This window comes from Epinephelus moara, chromosome 11 (assembly GCF_006386435.1).
Source record: "Epinephelus moara isolate mb chromosome 11, YSFRI_EMoa_1.0, whole genome shotgun sequence".
NCBI lineage: Eukaryota > Metazoa > Chordata > Actinopteri > Perciformes > Serranidae > Epinephelus > Epinephelus moara.
Window position 1 is genome coordinate 35,994,901 of NC_065516.1, and position 19,614 is coordinate 36,014,514.

At 42.5% G+C, this 19,614-nt stretch overlaps 1 protein-coding gene across 5 annotated transcripts in view; it reads right to left on the reverse strand.

The window, feature by feature from the left end:
- The window catches only part of plppr5b (phospholipid phosphatase related 5b), a 170,055-nt gene that overhangs the window by 3,713 nt on the left and 146,728 nt on the right, over window positions 1–19,614 (reverse strand). For 4 of the 5 annotated variants that reach the window (XM_050056097.1, XM_050056092.1, XM_050056095.1 and 1 more), the window contains 2 exons: window positions 18,867–19,043; window positions 12,082–12,216 (listed from right to left, as the gene is read on the reverse strand). In XM_050056097.1, the coding sequence (XP_049912054.1) occupies window positions 12,082–12,216; window positions 18,867–19,043 (312 nt within the window). The remainder of the gene's footprint in view (window positions 1–12,081; window positions 12,217–18,866; window positions 19,044–19,614) is intronic. The other variant, XM_050056096.1, reaches the window with a different exon arrangement.

The following is a 19,614-nucleotide window of genomic DNA, read 5'->3' on the forward strand; positions in this document are numbered from 1 at the left end:
TTCATGTCCTTATTAATGCACACTTTATAACTTGCTTGTTGGATTTATTAAAAACGAACGAATGAAAACTAAATGTCTTTGAATATCTTTATTATCATTTAAAAACGAAAATTAAAATGACCGGTAAAAATAGATTATGACCGGATTTTTCCGGCAACGAAAAAGTCTAGTGCAACCTCTGTTGGGCAGTGACTTCTGGCATCAGACATCAACAAAAAAAGCCCTCCTTTCATGTTGGCATGATATGCTTGCCATTATTGTTTAAAGGTGCCCAGTGGCGTCAGGGGAAATACTGTGGGTCAACAATGAAAATGAAGGCGGCAGATGTCCAAGTAGGGCGAGCAGGTGGGGTGGTGGATAGGTCCAACAACCACTGACTTTAACCCAGAAGGCCAGAGTTCGCTTCTCGTAAGATTGTTAACCCAACCCTGTTCTTTTTCATGAACCCAACCATGTGCGTGTGTTGAAGGAAAAAATGCCAATTTGCGACATAATGCGTTTATTTTGAGAGACTGTATGCAGAGCATGTATTTTGAAATCTGAGGTTGACACGGCGTCCCAGAACGTCAACAACCAACACACCCAGGGTACCTTGTACATCATATCTCAACATGGAAGGTCCATGAGCAAATGTCAATATGTGACGAGGTCAGAGTGAGGATGTGTTGGGCAAGTGCAAAGTTAGCGCGACTCAGAGTCACAATGGCTACACATATGGGAAATACATTAGATGGAAATATACCGGAATCTTCCTTTAAGAACCCCAGTAACTCCAAAACACACCGTCACAGCACTCCAATCATGAAGTCCTAAACATATATCAAAGCATTTCAAGAGAAGGAGACCAAGGCCTGATTAGCAACCATCACAGCATGCAAAACAATGGCAGTAAGAAGCAGCAGCAGGGGATGCTTGTTCATGGAGACTAGAAGCTTTGATTTTCTAATCCAACCTCAGAGTGTGTTTGGCTGTGGAGCGAGAGAAGAGGAGGAGGAGGGCGGGGTAGAGATGCAAGCCTGGAGAGTGCTTTCCTCGCTGCTTCCTCAAGTAGCTACAGTGCTAAGCAGAGCGGAGGATGTTCTATTGAGATTGTCCTTTTCAGAAAAAAATGTCAGCATTGGTTGTTTTTCGACGAGTGGTGAGAAGTGGATGATTGGGTGTGCAGCACAAATGGGACCATGTTTCACATCCCCTACAAACAGTCAGTGTTTCTTTTCACCATGAATTCTCTTTAACCAGACCACAGACCACTATTGTAAAAAAACAAAGGGGGATTTGTGCATTTAGTCCTTCTCAGGCAAGCTCAGGGGTTTAGTGTTGCTGTAGCCCACAGGAAGTGAGGATTAGAATATATGACCTTCACATAATCCGCTCCAAATTAATCTATATTTTTAAAGTCATTACTAAAAGTGTGTGTCATATAAAAACTAAAGTGATGGTCAAAGTTGTCACAGTGAAATTTAAGGTGTGCTGATGGATTCACGTCATCAACTCATGCATTGAGTAACATTACAAGTTAACGTTCCACCTTAAAAGTTGCCGGCAGTCGGCCCAGTGAATGAAGTTATTTTTTTCTCTTTCATTTTATAGTTGTAGTTTACTGATGTATGAACAGAGGTTACATAAAACCAGAGTGACCGTCCTCTACTGACCAATCAGACTGCAGGGTTTCTAGCTCCACCTTTTAGTACCAGATCTGTGTGCTAGGTACCCCAACAGAGGGGGGACCAAACATGGGGACGCTAAGGAACGCTTCTGTTGGTACCATCCACAACTTTCACTGTGGGAACCAGACATGCGAGAAAGTCACACATGTGCAAGTCACAAGCATCCACAACTTTCACTGTGGGAACCAGACATGCGAGAAAGTCACACATGTGCAAGTCACAAGCAAGTTTCAAGTCTTTACCTTCAAGTCTCAAGCAAGTCCAAGTCACAAGCAAGTTTCAAGTCTTTACCTTCAAGTCTCAAGCAAGTCCCACGTTAGTTGTGGTGAGAATCAAGCAAGTCAAGTCCCTGCTATAAGTCAAGCAAGTCAAGTCAAGTCATCGCTCAGGTCAAGCAAGTCACAAGTCAAGTCATATGTCACATACAACGAACATCTCCTCACAATCTGCTAGTATGTCCTCTGAATATGCTGTGAAAAAGTCCGGTCTCTGTAGGCAGCCCAGGCTCCACAAATGGCAACAAAAACATTTGGGTCCAGGTTGCACCAATCAGCCAGCGCAAGACCAGCGAAGGCAAGCACACACACATGAATGCGGTGCCCATGTCTCACGGTCTCTGTGCACCGCGCTCACGTGTGTGCATCTGCACAGAGAGGCAGTCAGAGCTACAGGCTACAATGAGGCAAAAAACAGAGTTCAAATGACGTTTTTCCAAACAACTTTTTATGTCGGGGCTTCAGGACTAGGGTTGGGTCGGTTCTCGGTAATACCAATTCGGTCCGGTACTCCGTCTTGGACCAGGTTTTATTTTTTGAGACCAACCAGACTGCATACTCGGGCAGAACGTACGCGGAGCGGACGTCGCGGAGGTCCGCCCGGTCCGCAAAGCACGACCACGCGGACTTCGCTCCGCGCACCAGTGCCACACAAAAGACTGTTCGGCATGTATTTTTCACATCGCAGGGATTTTTCACGGACATTTTTATACGTAGTCCGCTCCGCTTATAGTAAGCCCGAGTCTGTGTGCACCTGTGTCTGCCTCTTCACCAAGCGCACAGCAAGCAGGAGAGAGAGGGGGGTGGGGCGGGGACTGAGCTAGGAGGTGCGAGTGTGCATGCGCCTCTACTGTAGCCTGGAGTTTGTTTACTAGTGATGGGGAGTCGATAATGGCGGACAATTTAGTCTCGACGAAATCAAAGAATGTGCCACTATGGCAACACTTTGGCTTTGAGCCAGACGAAGGAGGCAACCCTTGTTTGCACTGATTGAGTAAGCTGCAAAATTTATTTGTAAAGAATAAAAAAAACAACTTGTTACTGTCACTCTGTTGTCCTAAGGTCGTTTTTTTATTTTAAATGAGTCAATTGCGCCCCCAAGTGGCGAAAATCCGGTATTACCGACTTGATGCGTTTTTTTACAAAAACCGGACCGTTTTTTTTTTTTCTCATACCGACCCAACCCTATTCAGGACACTTGGACCATTAAGGACGAGCAGTATGGAGATATTTTGTGGTTTCAATTATGTGTTTTTGGACGTTTGAATCTGGGGCACCGTCAGCCTCCATTAGGTGGAGTTGTGTTGCTACCTCCTCTCCCCTTGGATCTCTGCAAGTGTTGTGAGGACTCTAAAACTTCACCTGAGCCTCTATCGTCATGAGGGTGAGTAGATAATGGCTGAATTTTCATGTTGGGTGCACTATCCCTTTAAGGTGTGTAAATCCAGGGTAACTAGCAGCTATCACTTGTTCATGACAGAGTCACGGAGGACGAGGGGAGGGGCGAGCTAGCTCCGTTGTGTTTGATAACATTGTTGAACGTAAACAGAAGTGATGCCCAATGATGATTAGCGTGCCTTTAATATCGAATTAAAGCCAAGTCCTTTTGAGTCATCTGTCTCAAGTCAAAGTCAAGTCTCAAGTCATGAATACAAAGTCAAAGTCAAGTCGAGTCTTTTATCAACGTTAGTCAAGCAAGTCTCAAGTCATCATATTTGCAACTTGAGTCTGACTCGAGTCAAGTCATGTGACTCAAGTCCCCCATCTCTGGTGGGAACAGAAAAGAAGCGCACTGAACTGAAGTGAGCCGTACCGTACTACAGCCAGGAACCCTCTTGCTGTGAGGTGACAATGCTAACCACTGCACCACCATGCTGCCAAGATAATATGATGGTTATCGTTATTTTTTTCCAACTGAAAGTGGCCCCGCCTTTAAATATATGTAAATTTTAGTCTTGATAAAATGTAAACAAGTGTGTATAAAGAAAAATTACCCCCCCGTACAGTTGTCATGAATGTTGAAATGAGCTAAATCTGTTTTTTGTACCAGGCTGTAAACATTTTGCCGTAGAGTTGGACAATTCAACATGGGGATCTATGGAGATTGACTCTCTCTATGAGCCAGCCTCAAGTGGCCATTTGAGGAACTGCAGTCTGTGGCACTTCCACACTGGCTTCATTTTTCAGCCTCAGCGGTTGCTGCTGGGGTGCATACCATCTGTCCCTTACTCATCTTAGCAATGCTGTATCTTTATCTGACCAGCACACGTTCTAACTTTAAAATACTCCACTTCTTAATCTGCACACCTGAACCACAGTGGAGTGTGTATGTGTGTGTGTGTTCAGCTGAATCTCGCCTACATGAGGGGTAACACAGCATCTGTGAGGAAAATCAGATGACTGACCTCCCCTATTATGTAACAGATGTTTTTTTTACTGGAGGCTGTTGACAGTGTTAAAATAATCTCATGCAGCAGTCTGTTGAGGTTGCAAGTTCAAGCCAATGATTTGTCTCCCTTTTCATCATTTAGATGTTTCAGATGACTGAGGAGAGGTATTAGCATTTATATTGGAGGAAATATATTACACTTGGCAGTTTCCTCCTGTGTTTCTAGTAAAACAAGCAATTATTCACTCTCCAAGATGAGAAAGTATGATCTCCTCTTGGGGGCTTTAATCTGTCCAGTTTTCTACAAAGCAGATTTGGTGCAAAAATCGGATCAGATGATTAGCTTGTTTCATTAAATTTATCTTTCAGGGAAGTCATACTTAGCCAGTGATGAATGTGTGGCTGTGGCATCTTCCATTCCACTCGACTCCAGAGGAAAAAGTAACTAAATAAAAGCGTGGGATTCATTTTTTCTGCTCAAAGGTTCCTTCCTGCCCTGGCATTTCGCTCGCTGTGGCTTGTTTAGCTTTCAGGCATCTTTAGGCTGAGCTATTTTTAGAGCAGGCAATTTTCCACCAAGCCATAGCCGAGGTGAGAGTGTGAGATTTTCTGTTCTTTGTCAGACAACTGAGCGCAGGTTCTCTCGGCAGGAAGCTGTGAATTGAATCATCAGATAGGAGTCGTGTGTTTTCTACGTTTGGCTGCTAAATGTGTATCTTGTTAGAGGAAGCAGAAAGACAACACAGCAGGCTGGAGTAAATAGAAACGCCGCTGTTACATCTGGCATCGTGAATTCAGAAGATGGATAGACAAAGATTTCACTCAGAGGCAAAGACAAAGGAGGAAAAAGCACTTCAACCACACGTGCCAAATACTCTGGACAGTGTTTAGTTTGGCTGCATCAGCCTCATCCTCTCTTTGGCTTCATGGGATACAAAGTGGCTTGGTCACTGTGGACCAAGATGGCTGCCAGCCCAACAGATGGGTAGTCAGTCGGCCAAAGGAACATAGTTTGACCAACATACATTGATTTGTTTAAAGGCCTTGTGCTCCTTCGACAGAAAGATCCTGACTGGACTGAATAATACACACATACAGTATGGGATCTGTTTATATGATGCAAGTCCAGTATGAAGGCATACTGAATATATTAACGTTTTCCTATAATCATCTTCGCCAGTGGGTAAGACTGGAGGGGAGTGTGAGACTGTGTCAATCTGTCCGTCCTCAGTTCGTCTCCCAAACCCTAACTTTACATTAATTATGTAACTGCGTTGAAGACACAATTTCATTTGTGGGGGGCAAATTCTTAGGATATCATATGAACCATTCTATGACAATACGATGGATCGTCTCACTGCTCGTGCTTTTTTATCCGTCTCATTCCATTTTAAGGCCCTGACACACCAAGCCAATGGTCGGCCGTCGACCAAAGTCGGGCCGTCGGTGAGCGTCTGTCGCCCTAGTTTTTGCGGTGTGTCCCGCACTGTCGGCACTTTGGTGTTGGCGGCTTTTCGGCCGATTGAGCATGTTGAATCGGCAGCGGAGCTTGTCGGTGAGAGAGATCACTCTGATTGGCTGTTCAGGTTTTATTTCCTCGCCCCTGTAGCGAGTGAATCTGCCTGTAGTGAAACCGGGGCTAACCGGTGCTTCCTCCTCAGGCTCCACTTCACTCAGCTGCCCCACAGACCCGCTGCTTCTTCCCACTTTAACCTGAATAACAAACCGGAGCTAGCTGGGAGCGGCTAGCGGAGCGTTAGCCGCAGCATGACCGGAGGGAAGCACAGCCAGTTAGCCTCCGCTAGTCTCTGAGCTAGCCCCGGCTCTCCGTTTGGATCCAACCGGAGCACCGAGCCCTGGTTTGTTATTCAGGTTAAAGTGGGAAGAAGCAGCGGGTTTATCGGGCAGCTGAGTGAAGTGGAGCCTGCGGAGGAAACACCGGGACCGTCTGGATGTAATAGTCCGTGGAGGTGCTGCGGTGCTCGGCTGCACAGATAGGAAACCCCTCGGCTGACAGGATGTACCACTCTCTCACTCCGCTCTCTCTCACGCAGGCGCAGAACGTACGTGCTACTTGGCCGTCGGATGTAGTCCGTGTAGTGTGTTCAAATGCAACTGACACAGGGCGACGTGAGGCGACGTAGACGACGCAACAGTTGGCTTTCATCACCGCTAGTTCTTTGATGTCAGTTTGGTGTGTCCGCACCTTTAAAGACATTTCCATGTTCCCAGATCTCACCATTTAACTTGGAGAATTTCCATGTTCCCAGATCTCACCATTTAACTTGGAGAATATAAAGTTATAGGAACGAAAAGAAACAATGGTTGAAATTATGAAAATTTACACTTATTGTCAAATTTGTTTCACATTTAAAGAGAACACAACAAATATTTTTCACATTTTGAGATAACATGCAGATGTGAAACCACTGGCTGATATCGTGTGATGTTATTAATGTTAAATGACTCTGAAAGCAGGTGCACAGTATTAATAACTCCACGCTGCATCTGACCTCCGACCAGGAAATCACCTTCATACAGACAGTCGGTGGACATGCGATTGTATTGAGACGGTCTTTGAAAAACTGTAACCCTATCCTTTTAGCATTCCTTTGAATAATCAAGTTACTGTAACGACCAACTGCATCTTACACCCGAAACATACCAAGCACACAGGACTCATGGGCTCAGCTTCAGTCTGGCGTTAACCAACATGAGTTTACAAGTTGGATCAGAGTTCCAGTGCGTGAACAAGAAACATGTGGCTATGTCTGAATCTCAGAGACACATATAGCCCTATAATTTATACTATAATTACCTGTCTTGATGTTGTTGTTCACTAATTCATTCAGTCCACTGTTGCAAATTTTGAAATGCAGACCCTTACAGTGGGATGATGATCTGGTTTTAGTCGGCTTTGGGAAAACTTGTGTAATCCTGATTATTTGCTTTAGAATGGAGCTTTTCAAGGCACTCAGAGTGAACACTTCATGTGTATTATCTTCTGCCATGTGGTGCCTAATCCTGCATGTTTGTGGCCACACACTGTTCTAACACTCTGTGACAACATCACCATAAGTCCCTCTAATGACAGCACATGTCTCAGAAGGATGCAGTCCAGGAAGGAGAGCAGATGCATCTCTCTCATTCTATCCCGCACTTTTGTTTAGTATGTGAGCTCCAAACATGAGCAGCTCTGTGATTCGTCCTGCTCGCTTCATAGTATTTAAAACACATGTACAAAAGATTGTCATTAACAAAGGTCCTTGTTGTTGACATCACGCGTACATCAGGACAGATTAATACGTGCAGGCACCTTACAGTTATATGCCTACACGCACCAGTTAAGTAGCAGTAACAGCTTACATCCATGTCTGTAAAAACATGGATGCTTCACACAGAAGGACACAGTGACCTTGACCTTAAACCACCAAATTTGAATTAGTTCATTTTTGACTCCAAGTGGACATTTGAGCGCAGTTTAAAGAAACTCCTCCCAAAGGACAACTTGAGATATTGTGTTCACGAGAATGAGACGGACGCAAGGTCAAAGTGACCTTGACCTTAGACCACCATATTTTAATAGCTCATTCTTGAGTTCAAGTGGACATTTGGGCCAAATTTCAATAAACTCCCCGAAGGCGTTCTTGATGTTGAGATATGAGGTTGAGTAATGGCCAGAAGTGTTTTATGCAGAACATTATGATGTCACAGTGAAGTTGATCTTTGACCTTGGGGATTAAAACTTTGTCATTTTATTATTTTATTCTGTTAGACATTTGTGTGAAGGTTTTATAAGGTTACAGTGACCTTGACCTTTGACCACAACATTTGAATTAGTTCATTCTTGACTCCAAGTAGATGTTCGAGCCGAATTTAAAGAAACTCCCTGAAGGCCTTCTTGAAATATTGTGTACATGAGAATAAGACTGATGGAAGGTCACAGTGACCTTGAAATTAAACCACTCAATCTGAATTAGTACATTCTTGAGTCCAAGTGAACATCTGGGCCAAATTTGAGGAAACTCCTCAAAGGCCCTTTTGAAATATTGTGCTCATGAGAATTAGACGGACACAAGGTCCCTGTGACCTTGACCTTAAGCCACCAAGCTTAAATTAGTTAATTCTTGTGTCCAAGTGGACATTTTGAGCCAAATATGAAGAAACTCCCAGAATGTCTTCTTGAGACATTGTGTTCACAAGAATGAGACCGGCGCAAGGCCACAATGACCTTGACCTTAGACCACCAAATTGGAATTAGGTCATTCTTGAGACCAAGTGGATGTTTGGGCCGAATTTGTAGAAGCTTCCCCAAGGATTTCTTAAGATACTGTGTTTATGAGAATGAAACAGATGCAAGGTCACAGTGACTATGACCTTAGACCACCAAATTTGAATTAGATCATTTTTCAGTCCAATTGGAAGTTTGTGCCAAATATGAGGAAACTCCCTGAAGGACAGATGGACAACCCGAAAACATAATGACTCCGGCCATGGCTATCGCTGGCTTGGCATAAAAACAAACAAACAAATAAAAAAAGTCTAATCCGAAGGATGCCGACACAGCAGAAGAGCCTTGTATATAAACTAATGAGAAACAAGCATGTATAGAAATATACAGTTCATGCTCATGGTCGTGTTATCTCCGTAAAATTCGATTTAGCTGTTTTAGTTGATACAAGTGCAATTGATTTACTTGTTGGAGTGACAGTTTTTAGCCTCAACAGTGGATGTGACATGAAATGTTTAGGAACCACTGGCCTGACCTCCAAATTTCACACGTCATTCAGTTTCCTGGCTTGTTGGTTTTATTGCAAAGCAAATGGCTGTCAGTCATCCGCCCATCTCTCTGTGGCACCCGGCCACATCAGAATGTTTCACTGTGGACATCATCATATGCTAATTCAACAGACGATGCCCAACCCTCATGGTGGTGGATAGAAACCACCACGTACACTGAGAGTTACACTCCAGTATCTCACAAACCTAACAGGACAGAGGCTGGACCTGATTTACACAACAATATCAGCCAATCGAATTCGTCTAATTCAAACGTGGACTAAAAAGAAAGGTAGAGAAGATTTGTCCAGAGATTTGTCAGAACTCAGGTTTGAAACCACTTCACAGTTTGTTGCCTTTTCTTTCTGAGACGCTGGAACCAGTCAAGACCCTGCAGCCAGCGCAGGAAGGCCAGGACGCGCTCCTTAATGTAGGAAGGCTCTTCATCTTCATCATCCGTCTCCTACAGCAGCAGTGTGTGTGTAGGTGTGTCATTAAAATTTAGACACTGCTACTTGTACTCTATATTATCAGAACTAATGGTTGGTGTTAAGCTCAAGAAGAACTGTAAAGATGAGCAAAGGCTAAAATATAGAAACATATTAGCGTTCAGTTTTATCCATACATGATGTAAATACAAACACAAATGCATGCTCTGTACCAGGGTTAGATCAAGATGGGAATTTTCTCAAAGTATATCTACACTGTAAAATAACTGTACATTTACAGTAAATTACTGACTACTATAGTTGCATCACTTTCACAGTAAGTTACTGTCATTTTAACAGTAAACGGCTGTGAAGTGACAGCTGTGTACTGTGATCTCACAGCAGTTACACCTGCATATTACTGTGATTTAGCAGTTCCAGAAAAATGACTGAATTTAACTGTAACTTTACAGTTTCTGTACATTAGATTACTGTGATTTAGCAGTATGCTCCTGTAAAAGAGCAAATTATTTCTTGATGTTAAACTATATTTGTAAGTTTTATTTATCACTTAAAATTTCTGTTGGGTGTTTGTGAATTTTATCTCTATGAATTATTTTTATTTAGTGTTATTTTTAATGTTTCCTGTGGAAATTAACTTGATTCACATCACTTCTTTTGTAGAGACTAAATGAAGGTACAAGAACAGTGGTACGATTTGGCAGGTGAAACCACCTACAATGTATTGTGCTAAGAATACTGACAGCAGCATCATGTGTAATATCCTGAGTGATTGTAGCTGACACCTGTCACTTCACATTCAACCTTTCAAGGTGTGCTGCCAAATCAAATGTCAGGACTTTGACTGTCAGAAGTTATTTTATTAGTGCTGTGTAAACATGTCTCTTGCAAAACTGGCGTACGTTTTACCAGTTTGCTTTGTTTGTAGGACTCGGGGCTTTGACACTGAAGGTTGCGCTTCACATCCTTAACCTCACCTGTGAATGAAGCACTCAGGTGTTGTGACATAAAGTGTGGTACAACACTCACTGATGGTTGTTGACCTGCTATAATGAGGCTGAAGTTCCATATCTAGGTCACATATTGGTGTCTGAACCATCTTCATGACAAAATACAAATTCATGTCTTTGACTTGATTCACACCAAGTCAACCAGGCATCTAGGTGACTTGGTGTGAACTGGCAGGTTTTTACAACATTGCAGAACGGCGCATTGCAAGTAGTTGCCTGTTTTAAGTCGTCTCGTTGCGAATGTTTGGTCTGAAGTGGCCTTTCAAAATATATTTGCTGGTGCATATCACCTGTATTTAGACGCACTTTAAACAGTGTTTCACAGGTTGCATTGCCAGTTTGTTTTCACGCCATCATTCAGTGTGGCTGCGTCTTTGTAGAAAGTGTGATTGTGTTCAATTGAGCCTAAAACTGAGCCCTTCACGTTTCCCTCCACTCTCTCTCCTTTTTCCTTTGGTCACTTTACACTTAGGAGGCAGAGTCATAAGACACTTTCCAAATGTCTACAACAATTTGTGCCTCCCTGGATGTCCATTGACTTTGTATGCAATCACATCACCTCCAGAATTTGCTTTGTGTTCTGTTTAAATGCGCAGGGAGAATTCCTCTTTCTTTTTTTAATGCTCTGGCACAGAAACATCCTGACTCTTAATCTTGTCCAAAAGCTCTGGTTGGCCGAGTGTTTCCAATGGGAGAAACAGCTGTCAGTGAGCACAACACTGCTGCTCTGAATCACTGATATTGTGTTCACACCAAACGTTTCGAGTTTGAATGCTAGAGTATTTGTGCTGACTATAACTTGCGTTAAACACGGGATCACTAATTCAATGAACGAACTTCCACCGGTACGTCCCTGGCATCATACATCCCTGGAGGATCTCAGTGCTTTGGCTATTGGATATCACGCTGCTCACTTTAATCATGTTGCTTAATTAATGTATTTTGCGTCATTCACGTCACATTCATCATGCTGCCTGGCAGGAATTCGTGTCTAATTGCCTCTATATATTGACTTTACATGTAATTCACTCGTGCGAATTGTTTTATTTGCACTCGGTGTGAACACAACGTCAAAATGGAGGCAGCCAATCAGGTCTGTAGTATGCTTTTTTATATTTGTTTTTTTATGGTGTTTGCTTTTCATTTCCTCTGTACTATTATTGTAAAGCAGCGATACTTGCAGCTCCTGAGTCCAAGGCAAATTTATCGTATTGTATCGTATTGTCTAAAACTCGGCTTCTAATTTCTTATACTTCAGCAATCTGAATTTGTACGTGTGACAAAACACAACTGTATGACTGCATGAAAACTGTCAAATTTTACAATGGAATATTACTAAGGCTGCCATCATCCTCAAATCATTAGTAGCTTTATAAAAGTTCGAACAAAAATATCAACCGAGAGTTCACTTTATACAGACGTACAGTATTTCAGTATAAATGGGCGATCAGACTTTATCCAGGACATGAAAAAGGTGTGTATTATTATTGAGTGCAGGTGACCTGTGCTGACCTGTGAGGCGATGTACTTCTCCAGAGGACTCTCCATCCGGCCCATGTTAAGCATGGCTGTGTTGGGCCGCTGCTCCGCTGGTGACTCTTCGCTCAGCAGTAACTTGCCTTTGAAGTTATGGACCACACACACCACCTATAACACACACACGCACATAAATGAAAATAACCTACAGCCCAGTGACACACACACACACACACACACACACACACACACCACACAAGTGTCTCCCAGCAGAGGACAGAAATGTGTGTAACTGAATTTCAAGGACTGATAGAGATTCCTGATTAAATGAGTAACCCAAGTATGTAGGTCACATATGTGTGTATTGACTTTTCCCTGGGGGCGCTACTGTAACTATGATGGATGTGGGTGTTGCATGAGCTCCTCTAATAAGGAGCAAAATGTGGCTTTGAGGTTCAAAATGAAATAACCAATTTCAAGTTGGCTGAGCAAAGAGGAGATCCACAGAAACTGTCAGGGCTGGAGTCCTCTGCAGTCCATTATATCCTACAGAGCAGTGCAACCTGGGAACTGTGAATGGAGGGTCATAAAACTTGAGAAAAGTCATTAACCACAAACAGACAATCATGTTTCTGTTCCATGAGCCAAAGGCCAGACAGGGAGCCACACCCCAACTGAACTGGGACAAACAGTGTTTTACACATGCTTTAACTAATAAAAGACATTAGCCAATATGTACGCATTTAGCCTAGAAGGAAGTGAGCACAAATATACAGTAATTTTGCAAATACTGGATCACTTAAGGTCTCTGTTCCCAAGCATTCATTCATTGCTTCTCAGGCCTTGATCTAGAGGGGTGCTGGAATAAGCTGCACCCTGGCAGATTCTTGTTGTGCCCTCCTACACCAGAGCTCTGCCCCATGCAGGCCACAAATGCAAACGACAGCAGACAGAAATTTAGCTTTCGGCAAAATAAATAAATGGACTTGCTATGGCTATGAGTGCATTCATACGCACTTACACAGTTTGGGGTTCAGTATCTTTCCTAAAGATACTTCAACATGCAGATCAAAGGAGCTGTGGTTAAACTGTCGATCTTTGGATTAGTGGAAGGCAGTTTGGGGCTTGGTATCTCGCCTGAAGATACTTCCATAATAATGACTGAAGGAGCGGGGATTGAAATGCCGATCTACTGACTATTGGACGACCCATTCTACCTCCAGGCCACAGCACTCACACAGTTTAAGATACTTTAACATGCGGATTGAAGGAGCCGGGATCGAACTGCAGATCTTCTGATTAGGGGACGACCTCTGCTATCTTCAGGACACAGCACTTACACAGAGTTCATTATCTTGCCTAAAGATACTTCAACATGTGGGACTTTGATACAGAGACCAAAACTGTTTTTGGTACCAGGATGTAAACATGTTTATTTCTGTTGGAAAGTTGGGCATTTAAACATGGGGGTCTCTGGGGATTCACTCTGTTTTGGAGTCAGCCTCAAGTGGCCATTTAACGAACTGCAGTTTGTGGCGCTTTCCCATTGGCCTCATTTTTTTGCCTCAGAGGTTGCTGCTTGGTTTGTTGTAGATAAAGAGACTCAAAATACAGGACTGGACATTTGAGGGTGTACTCGCAAGAAAGCCAAAGAATTAGTGATGGCCAAATGAAGCCTCATGAAGCATTTTCTTTATTTTCTGAGCCCACTAGATGGCGCTAATGGTTTAAAGAGAGAGGCTCAAGCAATGGCAATTCAGTTTGCTTTCAACCTTTTGTTGAACAAAAAGCGCCATCTAGTGGGCTCAGAAAGTAAAGAAAATGCTTCATGAGGCTTCATTTGGCCATCACTACAAAGAATTAACCTGCAATATTTGACTTTTTGTCCACTTGGGGGCAGTGGAAACATATGAACATAAAATTGACATATTATCACCTTTTAAGTTGATATGGCAAATTGCCTATTTACACGTCCAGCAGCTACAAAGCATATATCATAAAACATCATTAATTTGGGGTTGTGTCTCTAGGCACCTTCTGTGTGGACACATGAGGAGCAGCATAAGCGTCACATCAGTGCTCAACACACAATAACTTTAGTTATGTGTGCAAAACAGATGAAAATAGACTGAAGCGTAAAAATACTCTTTGGAGTGCATTCACACACACATAGTACGAGCTGCTACAAGGCTTGTGTAGGCAGCTGGACCTTCTACAGGTTTGCTGAAGGGGGCTGTTGTTTTCATGATTTTGTTTAAAATCGATCTATAATACAAAAAAATACAGTAGCTAGAGTGTTCATTCTTTTTGCAACTGATAGCAAACACTTCCGTCTTTCGCGCCATCCTGTTGTCTGTGTGCGATGATGTAATTATGTTATGCTAGAACCCGTCCAAAAGACGGTGAAAATGAGCGATGATGCCAAAGCATCGTCCCGATCCTGTTTAAAATCAATCTAAAACAATCACTAACATAGATAGTGTTTCTTTTTTTGCAGCAGCAGAAAGCTAAGACTTCAGTCTTTTGCATCATCACATTGTCTACTTGCGATGATGTCATTACGTTATGCTACAAGCAATCCAATAGATGGTGAAGACGTGCGGTGGCACCAGAGGAACAGAGGAGCAAGTCGATAGAGATGTCTGTTGTATTTTTTGTTTTTAATTTAAGACAGAATTTGGATACTTTTATCATATTTATGCTTTATTGATTCACATAACCTTTTAGCTTTTAGGTTGTTCAGATTTTAGGGATATGAAATACCAGAAAACAGCAGCGTAGGCACCGGGGAAATATTTCTACTGCAGATGAAACTATCAACTATTTTCAATACTGCCATCAGTTATTATGATTTATTGACGTACATAACCTTTTAGCTCTGGTTGTACAGATTTTTGGGATATAAAGCATTTGACAATACTCCAGGACACGACATCACAATTAGCAAAAATACCAACATATGCACAGGACGTGTATCTGTTCCATTATACGAGTGTGTGATGGACAAATGGAAGATTGCCTGAAACACCTCCTGTGCAAACATGTCCAATATTCACTCTCTTTTATCTCTGTTTTTGGTCTCCTCCAACTCCTTTCTGTCTCTTGATGTCCACCAGTTAGTCTCTGACTGTGTCTGTCTGCTGTTTGGTCCTGAGCAGGTAGAGTACGGTGGGTTATTCAAGCTTTTCCCTGAAAACAGCTGCCTGCTGTTGCTACAAATTATGCCGTGAGAGCCGTGAGAGAAACACCATGTAAAGCTGATACCTCTCATTACACAAGACGATAGAACAAGCCAGTACAAACAAAGTTAAAAGATACAATAAGATAAGTCTCGTAAGATTTAATGGCACTTTATTAGACCTAACTGTTCAAGTAAATTCAGACCCAGGTAGCACCAACGTGTATACTGACACGTGAGGTGTGTTTTTAGCCTCAGGCTCCTGAATGTTTGTATACTTCCTCATGTTAATCTGTCTGAGAACATATTTTTTTTAAGATTTTCTAAATTAGACGGCCCCATTTATGAGTTTAATTCTCAAGACCTGAGACCACGTTGTTATGCACCAACCCATCTGCAGGCCCTTTATGGGCTTTACTGCTCTCAATATATCAGCAGTCTGTTGTGGAGATAATTTGCACATATAAAATAGCATCACTGCAAAGCCGGGAGTGGGCCAATCTGCTCTTTGATTCACTGTTCGCTGTGATAATGAGAGCCATTTGTTTGAGGCAGCCATGTTAAAATGAGAGGAGAGAGAGCAGTGGAGGAGATGAGAGAAGGAAAGGAGGTGGGGTAGACAAGGGGAGATGAGTAGGAGGTGGAGGAGATGAGACGAGAAGAAAGGAGAGGAGATAATAGGAGATGATGATAGAAGGAAAGGAGGAGATGAGAGAGGAGGAGGAGAGGGTAGTCAGTTTCTCTGGTATTAAAAGAAAGACTGTTGTGTTTGTATTTTTCCTATCTCCGTCCATCCCTGATGACACTGTTGTGTTCTTTAACCAAGGCCAACATTACTGGAGCTCTGAGTGAAGAGGCTGAGCGAGGCCTTATCACAGACCCTCCCTTGCTCTCAAAGCCCTCTAGCCACAACAAAGAACGTACTGGCCTTTCTCTGTCAAACGCAAGAGGAAGAAAGAGGATGAGAAAGGGGAAAAAAGGGGGGGAAAGATTATCTTCTGCCGCTACTTTCTTTCAGCTGCTGCTAGGAAACGTGCTGTATCTGGGGCCCACTCATCATCACTGTGTGTGTGTTTCATGATAGCACAGCTGTGAGGGGAAGACAAGCCTTGATATATAGTTTTTCACAAGGGAACGCAGGCCTGTGTTCTCAGCACGTGCTGCCACGCAGCCAACGCAGATATACAGCAACTGGGTGTAATCATTGTGTTGTATAGAGTGCATCTAAACTCTGTAACCCTGCTACATGCTGAACATTTGAATCCTGGTATACGTAAAACTTCAATGAATAGCCTGGGCTAATATTTGCTTAAATCACTAAAATCAACAGGCCTTTGGGATGGATGGGATATTACTTCTGCGTCTAATCAATACCGTACCTATGGTGGGGGCTCTGCGTTGACAAATGCAAGGTCCTACTGACCTCGACCTTTGACCACCGAAATCAAATCAGTTCACTGTTGAGACCAAGTGAACATTTGTGCCAAATTTGAACAGAATCCCTCAAGGTGTTCTTGAGATATGACGTTCACAAAATGAGACAGATGAGGTCAGAAAGACTTGACCTCTGACCACCGAAATCTAATCAGTTCAACACATCATCAAAGTGAATGTTTGTGCCAAATTTGAAGAAATTCCCTTTTAACTGTTCTTGAGACATTGTGTTCATGAAAATTAGATGTGTGAAAGGTCACAACAACCATGACCTTTGACCCATGACCACCAAAGTCTAATCAGTACATCCCCAAGTCCAAGTGGACGTTTGTGCCAAATTTGGGAAGGAAGAAAAAAAAAAAAAAAAAAAAAATCCCTCCATGTGTTACTTGAGATATTGCAATCACGAGAGTGAGACGAACAAAGTCATAGTGACCTTGACCTTTATTCACCAAAAACTATTGAGTTCATTGTTGAGTCCAAATAAACATTTGTGCCAAATTTGAACAGAATCCCTTCTTGAGATATGACGTTCACAAAATCTAATCAGTACATCCCCAAGTCCAAGTGGATGTTTGTGCCAAATTTGAAGAAATTCCCTTTTAACTGTTCTTGAGACATTGTGTTCATGAAAATTAGATGCATGAAAGGTCACAGCAACCTTGACCTTTGACCCATGACCACCAAAATCGAATCAGTACATCCCCAAGTCCAAGTGGATGTTTGTGCCAAATTAAAAAAAAAAAATCTCTCCATGCGTTACTTGAGATACTGCATTCACGAAAATGAGACGGACAAAGTCATAGTGACCTTTGACTTTTATTTACCAAAAACTATTCAGTTCATTGTTGAGTCCAAATAAACATTTGTGCTTAATTTGAAGAAATTTCCTTGAGGTGTTCTTGAGATTTCATGTAAACAAGGATGGGACATTGTATTTTCTGATCTTTGCTGAGCAACAATTTTGCGTCAAAGGAATTAAAGGCCTGTCCCAAATATAGGCCCGTTGAGTTCTGTTTTATGGTTTATCATAACGATATTGTTGTAAGAGCTTTGTCATATGAAAGCTTATAATTTAGGAGCATTCATGCGTATTGGGTCTGCCTCCATTATCGGCGTAACAGGTGTCAGAGGAGGTGGAGGTCAGCACCTCCAAATCTGGGGCCACGTTTTTTTGCCGGAAAGCAGTGGATTGCCCCCTCCAGGTTGGGAATGAGTTACTGCCCCAAAGGAGGGAGTTCAAGTATCTCAGGGTAAAATGGGGCGTAAGATGGATCGTCGTTGTGGTGAAGAGAAAACCAGAAGGCAAAGCTTTCTATTTATGTTTTTCATAAAAATTAATCTAAGTTGTGAGTTGTGTTTTAAAGGATAAAGTGGTGTTGTGTCGGTACGCTGGGTGCTATAATCCTAGAGTGCTGTAACTCTCTGATGTGCTGTCTGTTGGCGCTACATCAAATAAATGATTCATACAACCCGAAAACATGATGCCTCTGGCCACGGCTGTCACCGGCACAGTTACAATAATCAGTGGATTAATCGATAATGAAAATAATCATGATTTGCAGCCCTATTTATTCCTCAGAACTACAGCAAAAATTGTGTGTTACATTACTCACTGGAATACTTTTGTTTCTTAGCCAAACTTCAAATCCTTTTTTTTGTATTTCACATGTGTAGAAACAGAAAGTGAGGCATTGTGGTGTAACGAGGCGACAGTCTTACAGCTGGGAGGGATTTACTGACCGCTCAGCAGCAGCCAGCAAAGCTTTCTACAAGGTCTGACTGCAACAGCCCAGCTCACTGCTGTGCTGTGACTTTACTGTGGAACAGTGACACAGTCAAATGCACAAATGAGAAGGACATGATATAACAAAGTGTGACGTGTTTCACTTCGCTTTGTTTGATTTGTTTTCATTTCAGCATTTACATCTGGGACAGCACTTTGTGTCGCTCTGCGAACACGTATTTCACGACTTACCAAAGTGTGAGTCATAAACATTGAAGATAAAAAATGGTTGATTCTTAAGTGAATACATTTTTGCACCCCTATTAAAAGTCTAAAAGGACAGGAAGGGATCTGAAGTAGAATGAGTTTATGTCTGTATGTGTACAAAGTACATGTGGTAAGCTCCATACATGTCACTATGTCTTCAATCACACACCTCAAACATACAACAGCATATATGACCTCTGTAGGTGTGAGTCTCACCAGGAAAGTGGCGATGGCAGTGCCTATGATGAAGCCAGCGATGACGTCCGACCAGTGGTTGCGGTATTCAGCCACACGGTTCAGACCGGTGAGAAAGGCCAGACACATGAGCCCGAGAGACAGCACCGGCTTGGCCAGACGAGTGCCCTTCGCCTGCACCGTGCACGTCACATACATCTGCCGAGGAAGAGACATGCAAGGATAAGATCATCAGATTTTTCTCACATCTTGTAAAACCACTTGTATCATCACTTTCTCAGTTAAGAAACATTTCCAAACTCAGGACCCTAATCTGCCGAGTCACAGTAAGTCACCCAAGCTGAAAAACACACCACTACTGTAACACCAGTCTGCTGCTGAGCCGTGCAACGAGGCTCGTCTTACAGCAGTTTAGCCTTTATTGGCTCAATATAAACTCCATTAAGATGAGATAAGACAAACTTTTATTGATCCCCAGCGGGAAGATTCAGCTGACAGACAGAATTAGTACAGATAAATAGAAAAAGTGAAAGAAATAAATTTTAAGTGGCACATAAAAAAAACTAAACAAAAATAAAAGAAAGAAACAACCCAACAGAGACGATATGGAGACAAAAACCGCAGCGGAAACTAACAGCAGTGTGCTTAATGTAGTAGACTCTGCAGCAGAGTAGCAAGTCTATATTAACAGCATACACCAGACTGATGGTATGATTATGTAACAGTACTCAGTGTTTGTCTGTATTAATAATAAAATGTAGTATAAATC